Source organism: Motacilla alba, chromosome 6, assembly GCF_015832195.1.
Source record: "Motacilla alba alba isolate MOTALB_02 chromosome 6, Motacilla_alba_V1.0_pri, whole genome shotgun sequence".
NCBI lineage: Eukaryota > Metazoa > Chordata > Aves > Passeriformes > Motacillidae > Motacilla > Motacilla alba.
Window position 1 is genome coordinate 31760132 of NC_052021.1, and position 23304 is coordinate 31783435.

The 23304-nt window shown below is 44.2% G+C and overlaps 2 protein-coding genes across 2 annotated transcripts; both read left to right on the plus strand.

Annotated features, from left to right (window-relative positions):
* The first annotated feature begins 4889 nt into the window (after positions 1–4889).
* LOC119702569 (deleted in malignant brain tumors 1 protein-like) lies at positions 4890–7193 on the plus strand. The gene is made up of 4 exons (XM_038140851.1): positions 4890–5004; positions 6120–6155; positions 6511–6528; positions 6754–7193. The coding sequence occupies exons 1-4, from the start codon at positions 4905–4907 to the stop codon at positions 7107–7109; spliced, it is 510 nt and encodes a 169-aa protein (XP_037996779.1). The 5' UTR covers positions 4890–4904; the 3' UTR covers positions 7110–7193.
* A 151-nt stretch (positions 7194–7344) lies between these two features.
* LOC119702567 (deleted in malignant brain tumors 1 protein-like) lies at positions 7345–14113 on the plus strand. Its single transcript, XM_038140849.1, has 10 exons — positions 7345–7445; positions 7837–7884; positions 8554–8707; positions 9257–9471; positions 10270–10302; positions 10716–10866; positions 11214–11425; positions 11694–11866; positions 12527–12915; positions 13520–14113. Exons 2-10 carry the CDS (start codon positions 7857–7859, stop codon positions 13803–13805), a joined length of 1641 nt encoding a protein of 546 aa, XP_037996777.1. The 5' UTR covers positions 7345–7445; positions 7837–7856; the 3' UTR covers positions 13806–14113.
* Positions 14114–23304: the final 9191 nt, after the last annotated feature.

Here is a 23304-nt window from a genome sequence, read left to right on the forward strand (position 1 = left end):
CAATCTTAACAGCTGCAGGCCTGAGTGTGTTGGTTTAAGGAGTGGTGACTGTATGTTCATACAAAGGAATATGTTGTACTCTGATATGGTGTGTAAAATATTGGGGTATTTGCTACCAGAAAGCAAACAGGGATCAAAGAGCTCCTGTTCTGCACCATGTCCCCTCACTGTAAGGTCAAAGAGTTCTCTTATCTCATATTTGGTAAACAAATTCTGTTGCATTTCAAGAGGCTGGTGTTCATTAATTGGGGTGGGTTGGAGCCAGTGGAGGTCTGGGAGAGGGAAGAGTGTTGGAAGCAGATGAGGTGCAACCAACAGCAGCACAAAATGAAACAAGGCACAAGTGTCCTTTCATCTGCCTTGTGCTTTTCCCAAATGATTCCAATTTCCTCAACAGTTCCAACATCTCTTCCAAACATGGGAGAGCAACTCAAATATAGCAGAGCTGATTTCCTAATGAATGTTTCAGCTGCAATCTTTCACTGGCTCAAAGGAACTGTGTCTCAGGCCCTTCAAGCTTTAAATAATAATTGGTTTCATTTTCTATGACTTTACTTGAAACATCTTGTTATGACAGGTCCAGAACAGAAATTTTTTACACTTTACTATTTTGGTCAAATGCAATTCTTTGCTGAATTCAGCCTGAATTTGTGCTGAGCCTTTTTTCTCCCTATTTTTCAACTCCACTCTGGGCTGGAGTATGGTTACTGCTCTGGAATGTCATAGATCCTAAGTATCATGAGAACAATAAAATGATTTCCTGTTGCAGCTCTTGGCTCTCATGGAGACCAGTCCCCACCTGCTTACCTGGATGCTCTCACCCGTAACTCACCAGGCACGAGTTGTTTGGCCAAACCCTCTCTGCCCTCCTGTGAGCTGCTGGTGTGGATCCAAATTTCCCCTTGGGGGTGACAGGGAAAGGAGGGGAGCAGAGAGGAGTGGGCTGGGAAAGGAACAGCAAGCCAGGAGAGAGAGGGTACAAGAGGAATGAAGGGAGGAGACCCCCACAGCCATGCAGGGGGAGCTCAGTGTCTGTGAGTTTGTCTGCAGTGGTGACTTCTTGCTGGTGCCTTGCAACCAAGATCTTTCACTGGTTCTGTTCCAGCTGTGCACAGGCTCTCAGACATCCATGGTGAACACAGGCACAGCTGGATAACAAGGAGAACAGCAGGAGAACTGAAGGGGTGCAGAGGGAATCTCTAGAGGGTCAGTGGGAGGGCTGTAGGGCTGAGCCAAGCAGCTGGAGATGGCGGGGACAGAGCAGTGCCAGCAAGCCTTCTATAGGAAAAGTCAATTTGACCCTGTTTTCTCTCCTTGCCAGATGCACCACTGTATTTAAGGAACACTTTTGTAACTTTATGGCCAGTGAAAAATGGAACCAAGTGCAGCAGAGGGATGGCAGGAGGCCTGTCAGGGGGGAACTGGTGTTCCCATGGCCAGGCAGCAAGGCTGTGTCCTGTGTCAGATTAAACAATTTAATCTTCCCCATCCCAAGCAAACATAGCTCAATCATAAATCTTGATTTCCTGATGCAATGAAACCATTCCTGTCTTACAATTTGCTTTGGTGTCACTTGCGCAAACAAAGCTTTGCACAGAGGTGCAAGGAAAGGGAACAGATGGGGAGAGTGGACAGGGAGCAGGGAACTGTGTGCCATGGGAGCTATTTCAGCTTGGGATGAGTGATTTGCACCTGCTTTCTGGCCCTTGCCATGCCCTGTTGTAGGGGAGAAGCATCACTGATGCTAGAGTAGAAGTTATGGTAACAATTGAATTTGAAAGAGTTAGTGAGAGCTGACTGCTTATAACAATTAATTAAAAAGTGGGAACAACTTGCATCCTTTCTCCTAGCCAAAGGACAAGCATTTCATTGCATAGTTGACTTTTAAAGCAAACATGGATCCAAACTGGAACTAATGCTTCCACACATTCCCATCAAGTTCCAGCTCTGGTTAAATGAGCCAAGAGTCAAGAAAATCCCCACTCTATCAGCCATCCCACCTGGTGGGAAGAAAGGTCATTTGGTGCAAAAAAACCCAGGTCAGCACCAGAGCACCATTTTGCTGCTGGCTCTTTGTCTCATGGAAAGGGTGATAAAGTTCTGGAATGCTCTGCCTGGGGAGGTGGTGGAGTCACCATCCCTGGGTGTGTTTAACAAAGCCTGGATGTGGCACTGGGTGCCAGGGTTGAGTTGAGCTGTTGGGGCTGGGTTGGACTCGATGGTCTTGAAGGTCTCTTCCAACCCAGTGATTCTGTGAATTCTGTGAATTCTGTGAATTGTTTTCTGCAATGTCAGGGTAGTGACCACTGCAAATGAAGCAAATGAAATTAAATGGAGGGGGCGATTCAACAGATGCCAACTGGTGTCTTGACTACTGACCCAGCAGCTCTGGTGCTTTGGCGTGTTCCAGCCAGCCCTGCAACTGTCCCACCTCAGGGCACGGCTGAGTTGTATTTAACTATTAAACTGTATCTAAGAAAGTACAAAATGTCATGCAGGAAATGAGGATTTGGGGTAGAAAGCGTGAGGAACAGCCCTGTGAACACCAAAGTTAGAGGAGATGGAGGAGGAGGAGGTTCTCCTTGTGCCAGAGCTGAGATGTCCCCACAATCACAGAGGGCCCTGTGCTGGAGCAAGAGGACAGCTCCTGAAGGAGCTGTGGCCACAGAGAGCTGATGCTGGATTATCCTGAGGGATAAGCTGTTGGTTTGTGCTGAAGGACTGCATCACAGGGGAAGTGCCTACAAATGAGCATGAGAAAAGGGTGAGGAGGACAGAGCTGCAGTGCCAAACTGCCAGGGACTGACCCCAGCCCCCTGTGCCACTCAGAGAGGGGGAAAGTACAGCAGTGGAATGAAGAAGTGATCTTGAGCCTGGCAGATGGGGAAGTGGGGAAGGTGTTGTTTAAGTTTTATGTGTTTCCCTCTATACAAGTCTATTTTAATTGGCAATCAAGTTATTTTTCTGTTAGCTGAGTCTGTTTTCCATGTGACAAAAAGTGATTTCCCCATCCTTATCTCAACCCATGAACTTCTTTACCTTTTTTTCTTCTCCTGCCCTGTCGAGGAGGAGGAATGGGAGAGGGGATGGGTGGGTGTCCTACAGCCAGCCAAAGGCAATCCACCATGCTTCCTTTTTATCTGAGGAACTGAAATGCTGGGCTCCCCACAGAGAATCCCACCCCTGGAGTGGGATGGCCATGCAGTGGTGATTGCCACTGGCATCTGTGTGGAGCAGTCACCCTGAGTGCAGGGTTGTCTCACATGTTCTCTTTTTGTGTTCAATAGCACCAATTTTCATTGATTTTTTGAATGGTTTTAGTCTGGTTGTATTTTTCTTTCATCTCTCCGGGTCTGCAGCAGCTGCCCCACAGTGTTCACCAAGCCACAACTCTCACCTCCTCCAGTCCTTCCAAAAGACCACTTCCTCCACCTGCCTTGCAAAGCCATGAGAATAAAAGTCTCCCCATGTTTACAGAGTCAGCAAACTGTTTGCATGTCTAACAAAGTAATCCTTTCATTTCTCCCCCCATTCTCACAACAGAGTTTGTGCCTCCTTTCTCCTTTTGATCTTCCTTTGGCTCTCCTGTGCTGTGTGAGGTTGAGTTTGGTCATGTGCCCTCCAGGACTGTTGCATTGCATGGTTCAGGAGGCACAAGAAACCTCTTACCCGAGTTTCTGAGAAGTAAATTGTTTGCCAATCAGTAATAAATCCAAAAGTAACAGCAGGAACAACCAGGATGTCAATTTTTTATCTACTAGAAGTTTTTACATGTTCTCTCTAGAATTCTGAGTTACACAACTTACTAAGACCCTGAGACTTTTTAAAGTTTGATTGAACTGTGAATATAACCCTACTATGAATTGAGGCTTGGACCAGGGGCTCTTCCAGGCCAAGTAGTTCTGTGATTCTGAGGTTTTAATAGTGTTCAGACATTGCCAAATTTACTGTGCAAATGTGGGTTCCTTGATGAGCACTTGGATTTACTGAAAATTCATTATGACCTGAGATACTTTATTTTGCAAAAATCCATTTTAAATTCCATTGGATGCCCTTACTTTCCTATTACCTTAAATCTGTTGCAAATCTCAGGGGGACAACTGTGTCAACAGTTCTGCCAAGTTCCGAAGACCTTCAGAAATAGAGATTTTGGGATGAATTTTCACTTATTTTCTGTATTTGCCCCTATCCCCAGACTTAGAGCCCTTGTTCTCTGGGAAGGTTTTGTGCAGTTTAACAATGATCACTGTAAGACCACCAAAGTTTGGCTTGGGTTCGTGTCAAAAGTCAAAAAATTACTTTTGATGAACTTGAAGAGCTTAAACATCCTGACTGTTGCTGCCCTGGTGAGGATAGAGCCCATTGAGGGATGAACAGAAAAAGAAGAATGCACTCATTTTACTGCGTGTTTTTGTGACATCTACTAGGACAGGGTACAAAGGGTTTCCATCAGCCCTTGGGTTGTTTCCCACTGTAGTCCCACCCTTCCATGTGTTCAGTCACAAAAAGAAAAGCACATTTTGCAGCAGCCCAAAAAAGCATCTTTGGCTCAGGTACAGCTCATACCCAAGAAAGGGACAAGTTACATAAGTGACAGCACGAGAACTCCACAGCCAAAGAGGGATGGGATGGGATGGGATGGGATGGGATGGGATGGGATGGGATGGGATGGGATGGGATGGGATGGGATGGAAAAACAGCAGCTACTGCAGCCACTTTTGACCTCTGCTTTCCCTGGATCAGATGCCAGGTGTTGTCCTCCTGTAGAACCAGGAAGCTGTAAATATTGGTTTACAAATCAAACATGTGGCGATGGAGGTGAGAGCAGAGGGGAATGAGGTATTGGGCTACAGAAACGAGAGATTGGGCAGCTGAGCTGCACCCTCTGGGGACTCTGCCTATAAATGCTGGTGTCCTCCTGCTCCAGGAGCTCCAAGGAGATGGCTGCCACCAGGATCTTGTCTTGGATGGTGATGGTTATTCTTCACATTCAGGTGGATGCAGGTAAAGAGCCTCGCTTCCAATCACCTTTGTAGCTTTATTTCACCTTGGGCTAACACTGGGATTTAATGGTAAAAGAAGATTTACCAGCATGGCTCAGATCTTTTGAAAACCATGAGCAGGTCAAACCTATGAGCTGAGCAAATCAATGTTACCAAAGCTGCTTAATGGATTTCTTTTTTTTCCCATCATTTTTCATAAAGAGCCTAGTAAAGGAAATTAAAATGAATATACTGCAAAGCCAATGATAACATTTTCCAATCCTTTATATTGGGATAATGGATTTAAAGACTAATAAGTATTTTCTGGACTATACACATGTTTATTTTAAAGGGGGTGAGGTGTACAAACTGTGGGGTTTGTATTTGATTGGATTATAATGGAAATTACTGTATTTTTTTATTGGTTTTATTTCCCATAGGCTAATTCCTGTTAGGAATGCAATTTAATTTGATTGCAGAGTCAATGATCTGCCCAGCCACTTCCACCTCTTAGGGGACTAATAGAAATATTGGCGGGTCTGATGGGAGGGGGGATATTTCAAACAGGGTGAAATAGGCTTTTTGTATTCCAAAACCACTTTCCCCCTTTCCAGGTGAGACCTCCCTGACTGAGCAGGGTGCCAGCCTGCTGCTGGCAGAGACAAAACCTTTCTTTTTAAGCAGCTGCTGCTGCGTCCTCTATGCAGAGATGGAAAAACATCAAAAAATGTTGCCACAGCTGCTGCCTTTCCACCCCTTCCTCTTTCAGGTGTAAAAGGCCATCCAGCCCCACAGATTTGTGAATATCCAAGTGGTGTACAGGCTTCCCCCTGGATTATGGGGGATTCATTCTGCTCCCTGTCCCTGTTCCAGCTCAGGGGGCTGGGGGACCTGACAAAATTGCTCCCACTTCAAGGCACTCTCTGGGTCGGTTGCAGGTTTTGGTGGGCTCACAAAGAGTGTTGATGGTTAATGGAAGAAAACTCTGCTGAGACTGACTAAAATAGGCAGAAATTTCCTGGATCTCAAGTTTGTTGGCTGCAAATCACTAGAGACTGAAACAGGGTTTGAGGAAGTTTCATGTTAAGTTTGCCTGGTTGACCTTCAGAGATGCTATCTTATCTTTTTCTTCTCTAGTAACAAGACCCCCATATACTACTGTCCCCACAACAAGTAAGTAGAATTTATCAGATTGTTACTTTATATAATAGTGATAGATTTATGGTTTTGTCACAGACTTATGGTTGGGAAGAAATTAGGATGATTAAAAAGCTGACATTTTCTTTAGGGTGGGGATGGGGATGTCCATGAAAAGTAAATTATCAGGGATGGAGGAATTTGGGGATGGCTTTGCCCTCCAGCAACCAGCCTCCTTGCTAGAATGAAAAAGATCTTCTGTCACTTGTGCCTTTCAGTGGGATTCCTTTCACTAGAGGAAGGGTGGGAAGCACTTACAACTCCCAAAGAATTTGTCCTAACTTTCTTGCTCTCTGTGTGGTTTTTTTCCTCTGCTTGTTCTCCCCCACAGTTCCAACCATTGCTGATGGTGAGTCTGTCTGCCAGGTTCTTGTCACAGCCCTGGGCACAGGGATACGGCGAGCCTGCCCCGGCTGCCCCAACCTCTCCATCCCACAGTGTGGGAGCTGAGAAGGGGCTTCCAGCCCTGGGCTGCGCTGCAGGTGGATGCAGCCATGCCCAGAGAGGGTGTTGGGTGTCATTCCCTGGACCCAGAGCTCCACTGGCTTGACCAAGGGGTTTGTGTCTCTCAAAGACATCCATGTGCGGCTGAGCGGTGGGCCCAACTGGTGCGCAGGCAATGTGGAGATGTACTACTTTGGAGCCTGGGAGAAGGTGTGTGGCTACCTGTGGGACATGCAGGACGCCCGGGTGGTGTGCAGGCAGCTGGGCTGTGGCTTCCCTCTGGGAATCATGTACCCCTTCCCTCCGAGCAACTCGTACTCATACACGATCACTGAGGTGAACTGCACGGGCAACGAGGACTTCTTGTGGCACTGCCCCTACAAATTGAAGTACAGTGGCTGCCCCCATGGAGCTGCTTCTGTCGTATGCTCAGGTGGGTGTCTGTGTTTTGGTGGCATTTTCCTGAAGAAAATCTGTCTGGATTGAGGTGGGATGAAGGCTGCCCAGCCCTCACTCCGTGCTCAGCAGGGCAGCAGCAGGTCGTGGGTCCACGTGCCTGATGCAGAGGGGGGTGTTTCAGAGGGAGCATCAATCTCTTGTTTGCAGACTGTACCTGGGAAATCTGGGGTTTGGGCATCACTCCAGCACAGAGCAGGGTGTGAGGAGAGGGATGGTTTTTAGTGGGCCATCGTCCCTGAGGGTCCCTCCACAACTTTCCACAAAATTAAATACATGGTCCAAGGGGAGCCAAGCAGTTCTAGTGCCTCACACCCTCTGATTTTCTCCTTCCAGACTCGGGAATAACAGGGACTCCAGCAACAGGTAACCACAGATTTCTGTTCATATATGGGTTTTCCATGGGGTTTTCTTTCTCTGGGATGCTCTGTGTGGGCTGCATTTACAGACCCTGGCTAATGTCCCCAACATTCAGGGAGATGTGGGATTGCCTGGGATCATTTGGGATTGAGCAGCCATTTCTTCTGTGGGTGAGGTTTGGCACTGGTCTTCACGGTGCTGCAGTGGGGATGGCCTTGAGCAAGTGCTGGCACAGTTGGCACTGCAGCCACCTCAGTCCTGCCACACTGCAGGGCTGACTGTGGGCTTTGACTTTCACTGGGGTTCAACAGGGTTCCCATTGGAGAGGGGAGACTCCCAGCAGGATGATCCTCTTAGGCAAAGCACTGCTTGCTCACCTGCTGCTCTCTCCCTGCAGAACTACCTGTCTCCAGACCGATGGCCACCACGCTGTGGAATACAACAGGTATGTCCAGAGGAGCTGTGGGGTTGGACTAGCTGCCCTCCATTATTCATCACAGAACCACGGGATGATGAGCTTGGAAGGGATTTCTGGAGTACATCTGGCCCAAGATGGTTTCCCAAGTCCATATCCAGAGGGCTTTTGGCTATTTGTCACCTCTGTGGGCAACCTGTGTCTGTGCTCATTTACCCTTGCAGAGAAAAAGTGTCTCCTGATGTTCAGAGGAAATCCACTGTGTTTCAGTTTGTGTCCATGGTCTCTTGTGGGCCACCACTGGAAAGAGCCTGGCTTCTGGAGAGGGTTGACTCCCAGCAGGTTTGGTCTCTTAGGAAAAATGCTGGAAGTGAACCCTGCTGATTTCTCCCTGCAGCACCCGGTGCCTCCAGCTCAACTTCCCCTCTGTGTCACGGACCACATTTAGGTCCAGAGGAGTTGAGGGGTCTGATTATCTCCTTCCCCAGGTGTCCCAGTGGAGAGCCAACCCCATGGAGCTGGGTTACTGAATGAGCTGGGCTGGGGGGATGCAGGAGTGATGTTTTGGGGTGCCTGGCAGGGAGGGTCTCTATGGGGCTGTGGCAGAGCCTCCTTAACGGGGTCGTGCCCTTCTCTGACGGATTCTGGCAATGAGATAAGATCTCTCTGCCCTTGCCTGGGCTCTGCTCTTTTCCTCAGGGAACTTCTCCTGTGGTGGCTTACTTCAGGGATTATCTGGCACCATCCAGAGCCCCGGATACCCCAACTCCTACCCCGACAACTCCTACTGCGTGTGGCGCATCCAGCTGCGGGACCCGGCCCGCAGGATCCAGCTCCGGTTTACAGATGTGGAGTGAGTCCAGCCGGGCTCTGGGGGGGCTTTGACCCCACTGCAGGGCCTTGGCAGCCTCTGCCCCAGCCCTGGGACGAGATGGGAATGGGGCCAGGCTGCTGGGCCCTGCAGCTGTGGTCAGAAAGGTCCTCCTCTTATAGTAGGTGATCCCCCAGCCAGGGAATAATGTGCTCTGACTCTGTGATTCAGAATGCTGCACAAATTGCTTTATTGAAACTATACCATATTACACTAACACTATAACTATACTAAAAAGAAACTCTACTAAAGAATACTAAAGAAAAACCTGTGACTGTCTGAGACAGCCAGGACACAGCTTTGAGTGACTGGCTAATCACTCAAAACAACTTTCACCCCTGTCCAATTAACCAAATCACTTTGGGTAGACAATCTCCATAACACATTCCACATCTGCAAAAAAAGGAGCAGTAAATAGAGATAAGAATTGTTTTCTCTTCTTCTCTGAGCTTCTCACTGCCTTCCCCAGGAAAAAAACTTGTGCCTGCTGCTCTCTGCAAAGAGAGCTGAGGCCACGTCTTCTCCCTGCAGGCTGGAGGGCAGCAGCTGCTCCTACGATGCCATCGAGGTGTACGACGGAGGCTCGCCCCAGAGCGGCCGCCTGGGCCTCGTTTGCAGGAACGACCACCGTGTGTTCAACTCCTCGGGAAACCGGCTCACCGTGCTGTTCCGCAGCGACAGCAGCGTCACCAGGAGGGGCTTCCACGCCTACTACTCATCATATCTTGCCTTCGACACCACCATGGGTAAGACTAGAGCTGTCCTTTACTCCTCGCCAGGGCAGGAGCTCAAACTCGATCACAAAGAGCTTCTGGCGGCTCTCGACACCCTGTGGCCATCCAGACCCTCTGGCCCCACTTAGAGGCATCCTGGCTCAAGGGTGTTTTTCAGGATAGGATGGCCATGAAGCTGCTGCCAGACGCTGTTTCTTTGCCCGGTGGGCAGGAATGGGGCTCTCTCCACCTCCCCCAGTGCTGCCATTGAGCTATCATCAATTTTGCTGTTCTGTGCTGTAGGCAGAGGAGCTGCTCAGCCCTGTCACACCCATTGCTGCAGAGGCCAAAGGCTACTTCTTGTTTTTCCAAAAGAAAGGGAGCTGATGTGCTCAGCCACAGTGCAGAGAGCTCCTGTGGCAGCTGAAAAACTGTGGAGCAGCAAGGCTGGCTGCTGCTCTGTCTGCAGTGCCAGGCTCCCTCGGGATGGCAGCAGCACCATCTGCTTGACCGTCCCCTCCTCCCAGCTTGGTGTCACCAGCAAACATGCTGAGGGTCCACTCTGTCCCACCCTGCTGGCCTTGAACAAAGGAGATCAAGGCCCTGCTGATGGGAGCTGTTGCACCAGCTGCACCCTGGGCTGGTGGGTAGAGGGGAGGGCTTGGAGCCACACAGGGACCCACCTTGTGTCCAGGCAGTGATTGTGGGTCTGGTGTTGCAGTGCCCTTCAGGAGCCCTTCTGGGGAGGGGTGACGCCCAGAGGGCTGTTTCTCTTAGCAAAATAATGAGTGTATTTTGTATTTTTTATCACCTGTTGCTCTCTCCCTACAGTTCCCTATACTTCTACTCTGTCACCAACCCCAGGTAGGTTTGGAGGACTTGGGTAAGTTTATGAATCTGATATTTATCAACATTCTTTTCTTGAAATAAAATTATTTGATTTTTTTTCGTCCTCCCTTTGGTCATTAGCAATTGTAATAGGGGATTCCTCTTTCAAGGAACAGCTGATCTCCACAATTCCAGCCTCAAAACTGTCCAGTGCTGTGGAAAATATTTGTGTCCTGCTAGTGCAGGCACTGCAGATCAGCATTATAAAACCTATTCAGTGTGGTTAACATCTCCTAACCTGCATTCAGATGTCTATGAACCTAATGGAGAGGCCACTGAAGTTGATAGAAGTCACCATCTCTACATTTAGACATAAACTTCACACAGACATACTCCAAACGCAACCCTAAAGGTGCATACATATCTTTTTCTTGTACTTTTCTCTGCAGAAGACTATTCTTGTGGTGGCTTGCTCTCCTCTTCATCTGGTACCTTTCAGAGTCCATTTTACCCCAGCAATTATCCGAACAATGCCGATTGTGTGTGGGAAATACAAGTAGAAAGCAACTTCCGTGTCACGCTGGTATTTACAGACATTCAGTAAGTAAGAATTTATCACTTGGGAAGATGAATGTATGGGACTGACAACTTGGATTACTAAGCAAAAACCTACCTCATTTCAAGGATCTTTGTCAAAGCTTTTAGTACACCTAGAGAGGGAAAATGTGTTCATTTTTTCCTTATTTAGTCAAAAACATAGCTGACATCTACTGAGACAGAAATCGGAAGCTGTAGCTTCTGTTCCAAAGATTTGACAGTCACATCAATCAAATGTATTCTTCTGCTTTAAAGAGCTTATCTGACTAAAAACCCAAACCAACAAGCAAACAAAAACCAAAGAACATAAAAAACGAAGCATAAAACTAAATAGTTATGTTGCTTCCCAGGATGGAAGGTGGCAGATGCCTCTCTGACTATGTGGAAATCTATGATGGGCCCCTGCACACCTCTCCTCTCCTTGGGAAGATTTGTTCTGGTTATTACCCCACCTACACATCGTCCTCAAACCTGCTGAGCGTCCGCTTCCACAGCAACTCCCGATACACATACAGAGGGTTTCAGGCCAACTATCATTCCTCTCCAGCTGATGACAGCACCAGTAAGTTCATCTTTAAAGCAGAAACATGCTTTTCAATTATTTTCTAGTTCGCTGGTTGTTAATCTTGTTAGTGTTTTAAATTAGATTTTTAAAATTTAAGTTAGATCTGTAGCGTTTTTGTGGAGATTCAACTCCATGGTTTGGACTCGGAACCGTTTCTGCCGTATCAGCTGCTTCTGCAAAAGATAATGTTTATTTAATCCACTACTTACAACCTTTTTTGGTCACTTCACTGAGCTTGTAACATGTTTTCTTTGCCATCCACTAGCACTGCTGTGTTTGCCAGACTACATGCACGTGGTTGTGAGCAGATACTTCCTTCAGTCCCACGGCTACTCTGCTTGGAACCTCACCCTGAACGACCCCTTTTGCACACCCAACATCACATCAAATTCTGTGTCATTCGACATTCCATACACTCGCTGTGGCACTGTCAGAGAGGTAGGACTGAGTGTTTCAACAAAGGGGGCAAAACCGGGAGGATATAAAAATTCAAACAGGAGAATTTTCTCTGAAAACTAGCACAAATTGAAAGCTACCTGGGGTCTGCAGGGACTGGAAGTGTCCTAGTGATTATGGGTTGTCTCCATCTCTCCTGAAGGATAAGGTTTATTTGCACTTGCATTTCCTGCCTCTGCTAACAAAGCATTCCCTTACAGCCCGTTATCCATCTCCTAAGGAATAAGATGTGGAAGGATACAAATACTTGGCATTTTCAAGGTCCCAGGCTGAGTGTGATATCTATGAATGTTTCAAAGCTTTCACTAAACATGACTAATAATGTTGTAGCCAGATTTCAGATTAAATAACGTGCTGGACCTGAACCTTTACATACTTCATGTTGTACAGGCTGTATTTAATTCTGTTATGTCTGCATTTATTGTGAGTAGATTTCTAGGCCAAAATTGTGGGCACTGAACATTACATGAAGATTACAGACTCTTATCTTGAGAACAGAAATTACTAGATTCAGACTTTTCCACATCAGACTTTCTGGGAAATAATGTTTTTACAGTGCACATTGCTGTAAGCAAAGTTCAGAATGTAGAATAGAAATGACTTTCTGAATTAATTTTATGTTTTATTTTATGTGCCAAACAGGGAGACAACAACACAATCAGCTATTCCAACATTATTAGAGGGTCCTCTTCTGGTACATTAATCACAAGAAATAGAAATCTTCTCTTGCATGTCAACTGCAAGATGCTCCAGAACACGTGGGCAAAAACGATGTACGTCGCGGACGACAACTTTGAAGTCAACGAAACTCAATATGAGAGATACGATGTGAACCTCACATTTTATGACTCTTCAAGCTTCTCAAGGCCAGTGTATGATTCACCCTATCATGTTGGCATCAACCAGAATTTGTTCCTGGAAGCTTCCCTGCACAGCTCTGACCCGTCGCTGGAGTTATTTCTGGACACTTGTGTGGCATCTCCCACTCGCCACAATTTTACAACAAGATCCTATTCTATAATCAAGAATGGGTGAGTTCTTGTGAATTACAATTACAGATAAAACTGCCTTCAAACTCCTATATCTCTTATTAATTTTTTTTCATTTAATGGAATAGTGTGAATATAGCACACAATAATGACAACTTCTAATTAATTAATGGGCAGGAGCATTCAGGATTTACTGGGAAAGGGGAGATGGATTGACCCAAAATATAACACACACACACATACCACAGCTTAAAATAACAAGTAGACTAAATGGCTATGGCCAGTTCAAGGTGGATTATTTTATTATTATTATTATTATTATTATTATTATTATTATTATTATTATTATTATTACTATTACTATTACTATTACTATTACTATTATTATTGTGATGTACCTCAGGTAAGGCTAATTTACCTTCACAGAATCCTACAGACACCAGGTATCAGACACATGACAGGCTGAGGAAAGGCAATGTGGTTTAATTCTGCCAAAAAAAGGCATTTTGGTTTTCCCACTGGCAGCTTTGTGAACTGTTTTCATTATGCTTAAAAATCATTTCTCATGTCGTGTGTTTTATTGCATGTAAATGACTGACTGCAGTGTGTTGTGTATTCATGAGCCGCGTGTTTTGTTTCTTTTTAGGTGTGCCAAAGATCCCACCTATGCTACGTATTACTCACCCCTCAGAAGCATCCTCCGGTTTAAGTTCAATGCCTTCCAGTTCATTCAGAGCAATCCAGAGGTTTACCTGCAGTGTGAGCTGGTGGTGTGCAGGGCCTATGACTATTCCTCCAGATGCCGCCAGGGCTGTCTTCCAAGGTCCAAGAGAGAGGCAAGCTCTGACCGAGAAAGTGTGATTGTTGTTGCTGGCCCAATACAGCTTTGGGAACCTGGTTCTGAGATGATGAATGAACTTGGGGCTGAGTAAAACTGTCTCCTTTGACAGATAGCATCTTTAAATGCCAACTGAATTCTGGAGGAAACCATGCTGCTAGATTGCCAGAAGCTCTAGAATAAATATTAGGAATATGCTTACTGACTCATGCCTGTTAATCTCGCTTCACCTCAGTCATCCCCATATAACAAAAATGTTACCTCAGCAGTTCTATGGGGAGTGAAATTTGTGATCTTTAAGCTTTTTATTCATTGTTTGCTTTCTTAATGGAAAAACTGGAATGTTGAAATTGCTGTTTAGGTTCTATGAACAAGTTCTATTAATATACACCTGTGTCTGGATGTATTAGAGTGCAAGAAATCTGTTAACCTAGAATAATATTTTCCAGCATTTTTTAAGGTTTGGGACGTAACTGAGTGGTCTTTTAGTCTCTTCCAGAGCTGAATTCTTTTGTCATCCAGGAAAACCTGAATTCAGCTGCTGTTCCATCTGATGTTTCCTGTGCATAATTTAATTTTTGCTGTCAGCCCCTGGCAGTTCATAGAATCACAGAACATGGAAGGGACCCACAGGGATCATCAGTCCAGCTCCTGTCCCTGCACAGACACCTCAACAATCCCACCCTGGCAGTGCAGCCCAAACTCCTGGAGCTCTGGCAGCCTCGGGGCTGTGCCATTCCCTGGGGAGCCTGGGCAGTGCCAGCACCCTCTGGGGGAAGAACTATTCCCTGAAATCCAGCTAAACCTCCCTGACACAACTTCAGGCCATACCCTTGAGCCCTGTCACTGGCCACCAGAGTTGGTGCTGTCCCTCACTTCCCCTCACAAGGAAGCTGCAGACCATAATAAGGGCTCCCCTCAGTCACTGCTCTCACTCTGGATGGGTTTCTCTTGAAGCAGAAAATGAAGAAAGTGATTCCATACCAGATTATGTAAACCTTGCTAAGCACCTGGTCACATTGTCTGAGTAGTTTGGTGGGTTGAGCACTTTTCTTGTGCTGAGTAATTTCATTGATGATTCAAGATTAAAATCTGAGCCTGACTGGCTTTCCTTGGTGGAGGCTCACTTCATGAAAAGAGGTGGGATTGACCTAACTCAACAGTGAAGAAGCCAAAAACCAGGGAAAGTTTAACAACCCTCAGATTGGCTGCCACCCTGCAATATCAGGGTCTCTTATTTAATCACAGCACATGAACCATAAAATCCATCTTCTCAAGATGGATATTCGATTCTGCCAGTGAAAAACACAGCCAGATCTGCCGTGAGATCAGCACAGCGTAACACCCTATGCCTGTAACACCGAATCCTGAGTGCCACCCTGTGGCTTGCACAGGGAACCAGCCCTGCTGTGGCACCTCAGATCCTGGGTTCAGTTTTGGGCCCCTCACTGCAAAATGTCATTGAGGTGCTGGAGCGCATCCAAAAAGGGCAATCCAAAAGGGCATCCAAAAAGGGCAAAGGAGCTGGGGAAGGGTCTGGACCACATAAGGAGTTGGAGCTGAAAATGGGTTCAAAACTTCCCAAGGGAGAAAAGCTTAGATCAGACTTCAGTGCCTTTCACTTACCGTGTGCCACAGTGATGAAATAATTGCAGCCCAGGCAGAGGAAATTTTTCAGTGGAAGACTCCTGAAGGGGAAGAGGGTTTGGAGATGGCATGGACTGAGGATTGTACTGGATGGAAGTTTAATGACACTCGAGGGTTTGATATTTGTGACTTAAGCCAGTGGAGTAGCTAATGGTTTCTGATGACCTTCTGCTATCATGCAACCTCAACCAACCAAATTGCAGCAAAACCCCACACGTCTCTATCATTTCCTCTTCTATTAAATACTGGTGAGTGAATAGAAAATATATCAATGTCCCCACAGAGGTATTTGCACTGTGACATTTGCATTAAGGCCTGAAGTTATCTTCACCATTCCCTATCTATGTATAATCAGACTTCTCCAGTTCTATATAATATCTTAAGTTTAGGGCAGATGGTGTAGTCATTAAAGTGCTCTTAGTAAATGCAAATTATGATTATTAATGAATGGCATCTACTGTCATAATTTTTTTAACCACTCTTCCCTAAAGTGCCCCACCAAATCTTATTTGAAAAGGGTTGTGCTAACATTTATTTCTGGTCACTTCAGTAAAAGCCCACATTATTATTATTCTTAGCTCAAGTTCTTGGTTCAAAACTACACCAATCTTGCTACACTGCGGGGTGGCAGCTACAAAGAGAACAATGGAATAAATCAATGGCTATTGTCCTTTTCTTTTTGAAGGGATGACTCACCCATCCTCAACGGAGGACAGAGTAGATTCATTGTGTTGTTGTATTCACATGGACCAGGGAACACCAAAGCCAGAGCTGCAGCCCAGTGAAATCCTCAAGGAAAGCATACAGATCAGGGATGAGGAAAGGATAGCAAGAGATGAGATGTATGAAATTCTAGCTTGCAAACACAATGCAGAATCTTTTCAGAGTATTTTGAACATTTCTGTGGATCAGATCTGTTCTGGGACCATATTTGTTGAGCTTGAAGTCAGTCTAATATATCTGAGTATCTGTGAAAGCCATAAAAATATATTTTATATCCTCTCATTTTAAGATGTCTCCACCACCTTTCCCCCTTTTGTTCTTTCCACTGTATTTAGATAAATAGACCAATACAAAATTCATCTTCTCTAACAAAGAGGGGTTTGCTGAAGTGCCTGGCTTAGGCAAACAAGTCTTGCCAGCTGGCTCCAGCAGGCTGTGAGCCCTTGGGCAGCCAGTGCCAGCCCATGAATTATGGTGCAGCCAAATTCTGGGCTGTGCTCTTTACAGAAAATTCTTGGTTATTTATATAACAGCTAACACAGCATGGAGCCCACTGGGCAGACCTCATCTCTGACTTTGAATGGTAAAGAACAAAACCTGCTGCTGGGCCATGTGGCTGTTGAGCCAGGCTGTGCGCTGTGCAGGAGGCTGTGGCACAGCCTGGCTTGGTTTGGGGGAGTTTTCCAGTGTGGGGGCTGAGGTCTGTTTGCCCTCAATATGCACCATCATTGTGAAACTTATAAACTGAGAGCTTCACTCGAGCAGTGAGTAGTTCAGCAAATATCTTCAGGATGGATTTCAAGAAGCGTGTTGGAGGCCTGATCATGCAGAGGTTAAAGGCAAACACTTAACTGCCCCAGTGGTTTACAGAGAATTTGGGAGACTAGTCATAGTAGAAAAAGTTATGCACATAACTTATTTAAACATTTGCTAATTCAAATATTTTATTTTAATGGTTTCTCTTGGCTCACAGTTGAATGTCAATGCGTATTTGCTATCACGTGGTATTTAATGCAGCAATACATGTGTAAAACTGGTTTCATTCGCTGTGGCAAAATTAACTGACTTCTCTTCCCTGTCTATGAACTGTTATAGAATGCCTGGTAAAGTGGGGGTAAGGTGAGATATATTTACAGTTGTTATTGCCCGCTCATTCAGTAAATACTGCTGCCTCACATGGTCAGATGTAGAGCATCCCTCACACCATAAAAAACACACTGGCAGAAATTATCTGCCCGGTTAGGTGGGAAAAAAGGAAAATGTAAAAGGAAATGGCACATACCAGACTTTGTTTTCTATCCTGCTACCTGTGTGATTCAGAGAAAATAAAACTTGAAGCTCAGAAAAGTAGATTGTGTTGCACTGAGTACTGGACTGCAGATAGAAATTTCTTTTGTTCATTGGTAATTTTTCTTTGGTGCAGATTTTAATTATTAAAGCTGCACATTCCTAGGATAAATTGCTTGATGCTTTTAGATCTTTGGTCAGTGCAAGGAAGAATGAAAAAAGTATTAATAAGTATAAAGATTTGTGACAGATACAAACAAAAATCTAGTTCTACTTTAAATGACAAATCAAAGCACACATTTTTTATAGAAAAGGTATAAATTACTGAGGCATTGATCAGAAAAAATACAAAGCCAGTAATCCTGCCTTTTTCATTATGGTTCTTTAGGTTTTTTTTCTGAGTTTTGAGCTTGGAAAGAACAAATTCCTAGAAGACACAAAGCATAGAGCAGCACATGTAGACATCTGCTGTCCAGGGCATTTCTGGGAAAACTTTGCACAAGCTGGGCTGAGTGGGGAAATTATCAAATCCACTCTCAGCTAGAAATGTAGACTTACATGTTTGGAAATCACAACCATTAGCGCAGTTGGCTTCTTTAGGATGAGGAATATTATGTAAATTTAATGTGGTTTTTCTTTCCCTGATGGCTACAGGTGTTTCTCTGCTCATAAATAGACTTGAACCACAAGTACTGTGAGACATGGTACCACAGTTTTATCACAAAAAGGAATTCTTACTGTATTAGCTTTTGAATGTCCTTAAACACTATACATACAGAAATTTAGTAACAACTTTTCTTTTAATCCACTAACATTCCAAGTAAATACAGTTTATTATTTTTAAAGTAGTTTAATTCAGCTTTTTTTTTTTTTGCATTCCTGTGTTTAAGCAGGAAGAATATTGCTTTAAGATGATTTCTTTTTAATTTTGATAGTTTCTGGGAGCTATATAGGATGAACAAAAATCCTTGACAAAGACGTAGTATTGTGGCCAAAGAATTAATTTCAAATATATTTTCAAAGCTCATGGCTTATTAAAAGGCTTCAGAAATACATAATTCTTGTCAAGTTGTGTGAACAAAGGAAGAAATAATGAGGCTGGCTAGAGGCAGACATGGAAACACATTCTTGAAAAGGTAAAAGAACAGGTAAAATATTTAGACAAAATGGTGTATATAAGGTCAGTTTTATCTTTCTGGAGAAGGACCTTGATGTTTATCAGTTTGTATCAGCTTTAAAGTATCATAAAAGTTGAGCAAGACATTATAAACAGATTGGTGATGAGAAGTAATTACTGTGGAACTGCTAAATGACTGATTCCTTTTCTGTTTCTTGCTTTGAAAAGATCTTTCACGCAGACAGAAATGCATATTCCTTTCCTCAACACTTCCCTTGGGTTCAGATGTCCACCATAAAGCCCCTAGCAGCAGCACAACACCTCTGGTGGATTCTCTTTTGAGCACCAGTGTTTTTTCCTGCATTTAGGCATTTTTTGCACGTGGAGAGCTGACCTTCCTTGAGCCACTCCCTTTGGCAACTGGCAGCATCATCTCCTTCCTGCTGGTCCTGCTGCCTTCAAGGCAAGGTCAGGACAAGAAGGTGAACAGATGGTAACACTGCAGAGAGTTGGGAGTCGTGGAGCCAGGTTGCTTTCTGTGTTCACACCACCTCTTTCAGGAGCCACTTGCCCCCAGGACAAGACCCCTCCAAATCAGTTGCTTTTTCTCTCAGTAAAACTCAGAGAGGAAACTGGCATTAAATGAACACTACAGCTGAGTAGAGGAGTATAAAAAGGGGGTGGAGGTCAAGAGCCAGGTTTGAGGACCGGCTATAACACAGTAGGAAAGAATTCAGCTGCAGGATCACTCAAGGCCCAGTAAGAAGCATCCACCAAGGTTATTCTCCCACTCTCTCCCAGAATCCCATCAAATACAGGCAGTTCTGACTGTTGAGGACATTCTTTTGCTATGTGACAAAAAATGCACATGTTCAGGTCACAAGGGAAGTGCAGGTCTGCTCATACAAGGGGTTTGGAGGCCGTGAGACCCAGAACACCACCCATGTCAGACACAGGCACGGGTGGCGTACAGATTGATTTCACCTGCATTTGGCTTTTCATAAAACATCTGATATTTATTTTTGCCTCTTTCTTAGACTTAAAATAGAACATTTTCCATTTTGTGGGGACAAAGCAAAGGAGACTAAGAGTAAAAAACTGAGCTCTGGGTGCTCCCCTGGTGGGGTATGGCCCATCTGGTACAACACAAAATGAATAGGGGCTGATATGGGAACTGAAATCTTGCAGAGCATTCCTGGGCAGATACAGAGAGACTGATTTTGTTCAAGCTCCCTCCTGCAACAAGCATATGACAGAAAACCAGCACAGAGTGTTATTGTAAGAAAGGTTCTTATTCCTTTGTCAAACTGAAGGAAAATGATTGGTCAATGAACACAGCAGAGCTTTCTATAGTGTTTAACAGCTGAGAGCCACTAAAAATGACAACTGTGACTGAAAAATTCAAGAGTTTGAAACTTCATTTTTGATTGAAATTGCATAAAAAATGTTTGGTTTTTAATCCAACTATAACAGTATAATTTAATAAACACTTGCTCCAGCAAGCAACTGACCTCTGAAAAAACAAGTTATGCATTAATTGAGGCTAATATTCTTAGACAAATGTCTTAAAGTTTCTGGTGTCTCAAGGCTTTTGAGTAAGACAAATTTGATTCTGTGTATTTTATCTCACTAATCAGTGGTCAAGAGCCAAGGGAAAAGTTTCATTTATTCCTGATGTGATTGATATATATATATATATATATACATACATACATATATATATATATATATATATATATATATATATATTCTGCTACCAGGAATGCAGTCTTATAACTCACTTTTTTTGTGGACTTCTATATTACTTTGTTTTGCACAAAACTTCCTGCTGCTCTAATCTCAGTGTGTGCAATAAATAAAACAGATAATCTGAGGCATGTTTTGTAGATTACGTTGGAATTTTAGCCTCTACAAATCAAAGGTGCCTGTTATAAAGGCATAGGTCCTCATATAAGTTAAAAGCACTTACTGGAAGTGCCAGAAATGCACCATTAAGCTGAAACTGGTGAGAACCAGGAAGTAGCCTGACATATGTTCATGAACCTTGCTAACAGATGTAATTATTGTGGATAAATTTAACATTTCATCCTTCTCTGTTAGTGAAAATCCTTGACATCATCCATAAATTTTCTGTTCACAGTGTCTCAAAGCAGCTGTGGCTGGACAATCTGGAGATCCTCAAGTCCACCCCCTTGCTCAAAGCAGGGTCAAAGAAAACAAGCTGCTCAGGACTGTCCACTTGGTGTGAATAACTTGAAGAATTGAGGAAGCTATAAAATTGCTGGGCACCCTATTCCACTCCTTGTCCATCTCACAGTGGAATTCTCTTTCCTTATGTTGAGTTTATTGTACTTCAGTTCCCTCCCATTGCTTCTCAGCCTGCCACCAGGCACCACTGAGACAAGTCTGGCTCATTTCTCAAGAATCTTGGAGCAGGATTGACCTCATGAGCCCCTCCCAATGACAGTGTGTGATCACTCCACTGGGCACATGGCATTGTTTTTGCTCTTGTCAGGCAGTCAGGAGCAGTAGAGCTGTGAATAGCAATGTTCAGGCTTCCATTTCTTTATTAACATGTGAGTACAATCGGTCGTATTTACCATTGTCCTCCAGTTTGTTTGCTCTTCTCAGCAACAGCTTTAACAGCTTCTGATTCTGTTTCTGGACTCTGGCCTTTTGTCTTTCTTTCCTCAATTTGAGCACTGTGAACCTTTGCAGGAAGAGCACTCTTTATTCCCCTTGTTCTAGACCCAAGCTGTGCTTTTCTACAGGAGGAGGGTTGGAGCACACCAGCAAGAGTATTGAGTGATGTCCAACTACTGCAGTTTGGCTGTAGCTGGTCTGGTAGCCAAAATAAACAGAGAGATACAGCCTGGATGGGGTGTAATGAAAAGAATATTAGACCAACAAACAGGCCTGTTTCTAGCTGACCTCTATTCCTCCTCATCAGGTGAGCAGAAAGAGTAGAAATGCAACAAAATTACCCCAGCAGACAGAGCTGTGCGCTGTCATGCCCCCAAGTCATCGACAACTCCATTAAGACTTCACACAGACCAACCAAGGAAACCAGCTCAACAGGACTTTTGATTTCAGTTCATCCTTCTCTTCTTTTTTAAACCCTTCTCTGTGACTGAAGGGTTTGAAGGGAGTCCTGCTGGCAGATGCATCTGAGGACCCTAGCTGTCGATTGAGGGAAGACCCTGGTGAAGCAGAGCTAGCTCAACAGAGGCCTGCAGGTGAGGTCCACTTAGGGCATGTTACAAAAAATGAATTTACTTTTGATTCCTGACTTAATCCCATTCATGATGTGGGTTTTTTGGGGGTTTTTTTGGTGTACAAACAGCAGGGAAACAAACCTACAGTTTCAAATGGAGAACTAAAATATAAACATTGATGAGGCCAGGACTCTGCTGAAGAATTTATCAGAAAACCTGCTATGAATTTGCTGCTTCATCCTGCAACACCTTACAGTCTGCATAATCAAGCAATTACCTATTAGGAAGAAATAAACAAAATTGGGCTTGTTGAGGCAAAGAAACACATATATCCACCAGTCTGGTTCCAAACTCTGGGCCAGCACATAGAGTCAAAGATAATTTGTAATAAAGGCATATCCTGGTTTTGGCTGGCATAGAGTTACTTTTCTTCCAACAACACAAATTATCTAGGAAATGGAAACTTTACCACTCCTATGTAATCCTTCTGTAAAGATCAGGTAATCATAAAAAATATTGCATAATAAATCAGACACAGCATGGGCCAGGCTGACCTTGGGAGCCCCAGTTTTCAGCAGTGCAGAGTATAAAATCTAATGCTCAGCTTTACTGGGATCTCTGGACAAGATGGGTGCCACCAGGGACTTGCTGTGGTTATTCCTCCTAAATGCAGCACTCCTGGATGTCATCTCACCTCATCTACACAAAAATTATTCTTCCCAAAAAGGTAGGAAAAAGGGTGTCTCACTTTGCTGCTCTGGGTCTATACATGGCACTCACAGGCAAGCTCAATCAACCCTTTGGAAAGATTAGAAGACAGATTGAAATTAGATAACATCAGGTTGTCTTACAAAAAATACAAACCAATCAATGCCACAATTAAGTATTAGTTTTGTTGAAGTGAATTTAATTTAATAATGTGATGGAATGATCATTGTTTTGCAGTAGTGTCTTGCAGCTAAGTTTGAACCAAATTTAGAAATCTGCCATGGAAGACTGAGAGACCTTGTTCTTATAAATCCATGGCTTTCAGTATGGAATTATGAGGGAAATATTGTAGTTTCTTTGAGGAAATATTGAGGAAATGTTGTAGGTTTTTTTTTGCTGTAATGCATATCTGCTTTATAGTACTTCAAATTCCACCTTGCAAATGCACACAGAACCACTCAATACTTTTTAAGCTTTATATAATTTAATGGGAGTGCAACAGAAAGACACAGTTGCTGTGTTGTAGAGTGTCAGGAAGTCCCAGGTGTGTGATTTTACTAACTTGAGACTTTCAGGCAGGTGGAATACAAACCTGGAGACTGTAACAATCCAGCCTGCATGCGTGCAAACACAAAACAGTGTTGGTTTTCCTCAGAATCCAATATTTATTATTGCTAAGGACTTTCTAAACACTATCAGTATTTTTTAAAAGCTAAAACAATAAACCCCAACAAATTAATAAAAAAGGTATGACTCTCACTCCTCTTTCACAGAAGATAGCTGAAGTCTTATGTTCCTGCTAGGACTTTCTTCTGACTCAGACATCTCTTTGTTCACTGTTTTTTTGCAGCTATAAATAAGAAAAAAACACCCATTATACCCCTGGGGATATTGGT

Coding starts and splice junctions, on each gene's coding strand:
- LOC119702567 (XM_038140849.1), top strand. CDS start 7,857: ATGGCCACCACGCTGTGGAATACAACAG. Junction 7,885..8,553: donor CACGCTGTGGAATACAACAG/GTATGTCCAGAG, acceptor TCTTTTCCTCAG/GGAACTTCTCCTGTGGTGGC. Junction 12,916..13,519: donor TATTCTATAATCAAGAATGG/GTGAGTTCTTGT, acceptor GTTTCTTTTTAG/GTGTGCCAAAGATCCCACCT.
- LOC119702569 (XM_038140851.1), top strand. CDS start 4,905: ATGCTGGTGTCCTCCTGCTCCAGGAGCTCCAAGGAGATGGCTGCCACC. Junction 5,005..6,119: donor TCACATTCAGGTGGATGCAG/GTAAAGAGCCTC, acceptor TTTCTTCTCTAG/TAACAAGACCCCCATATACT.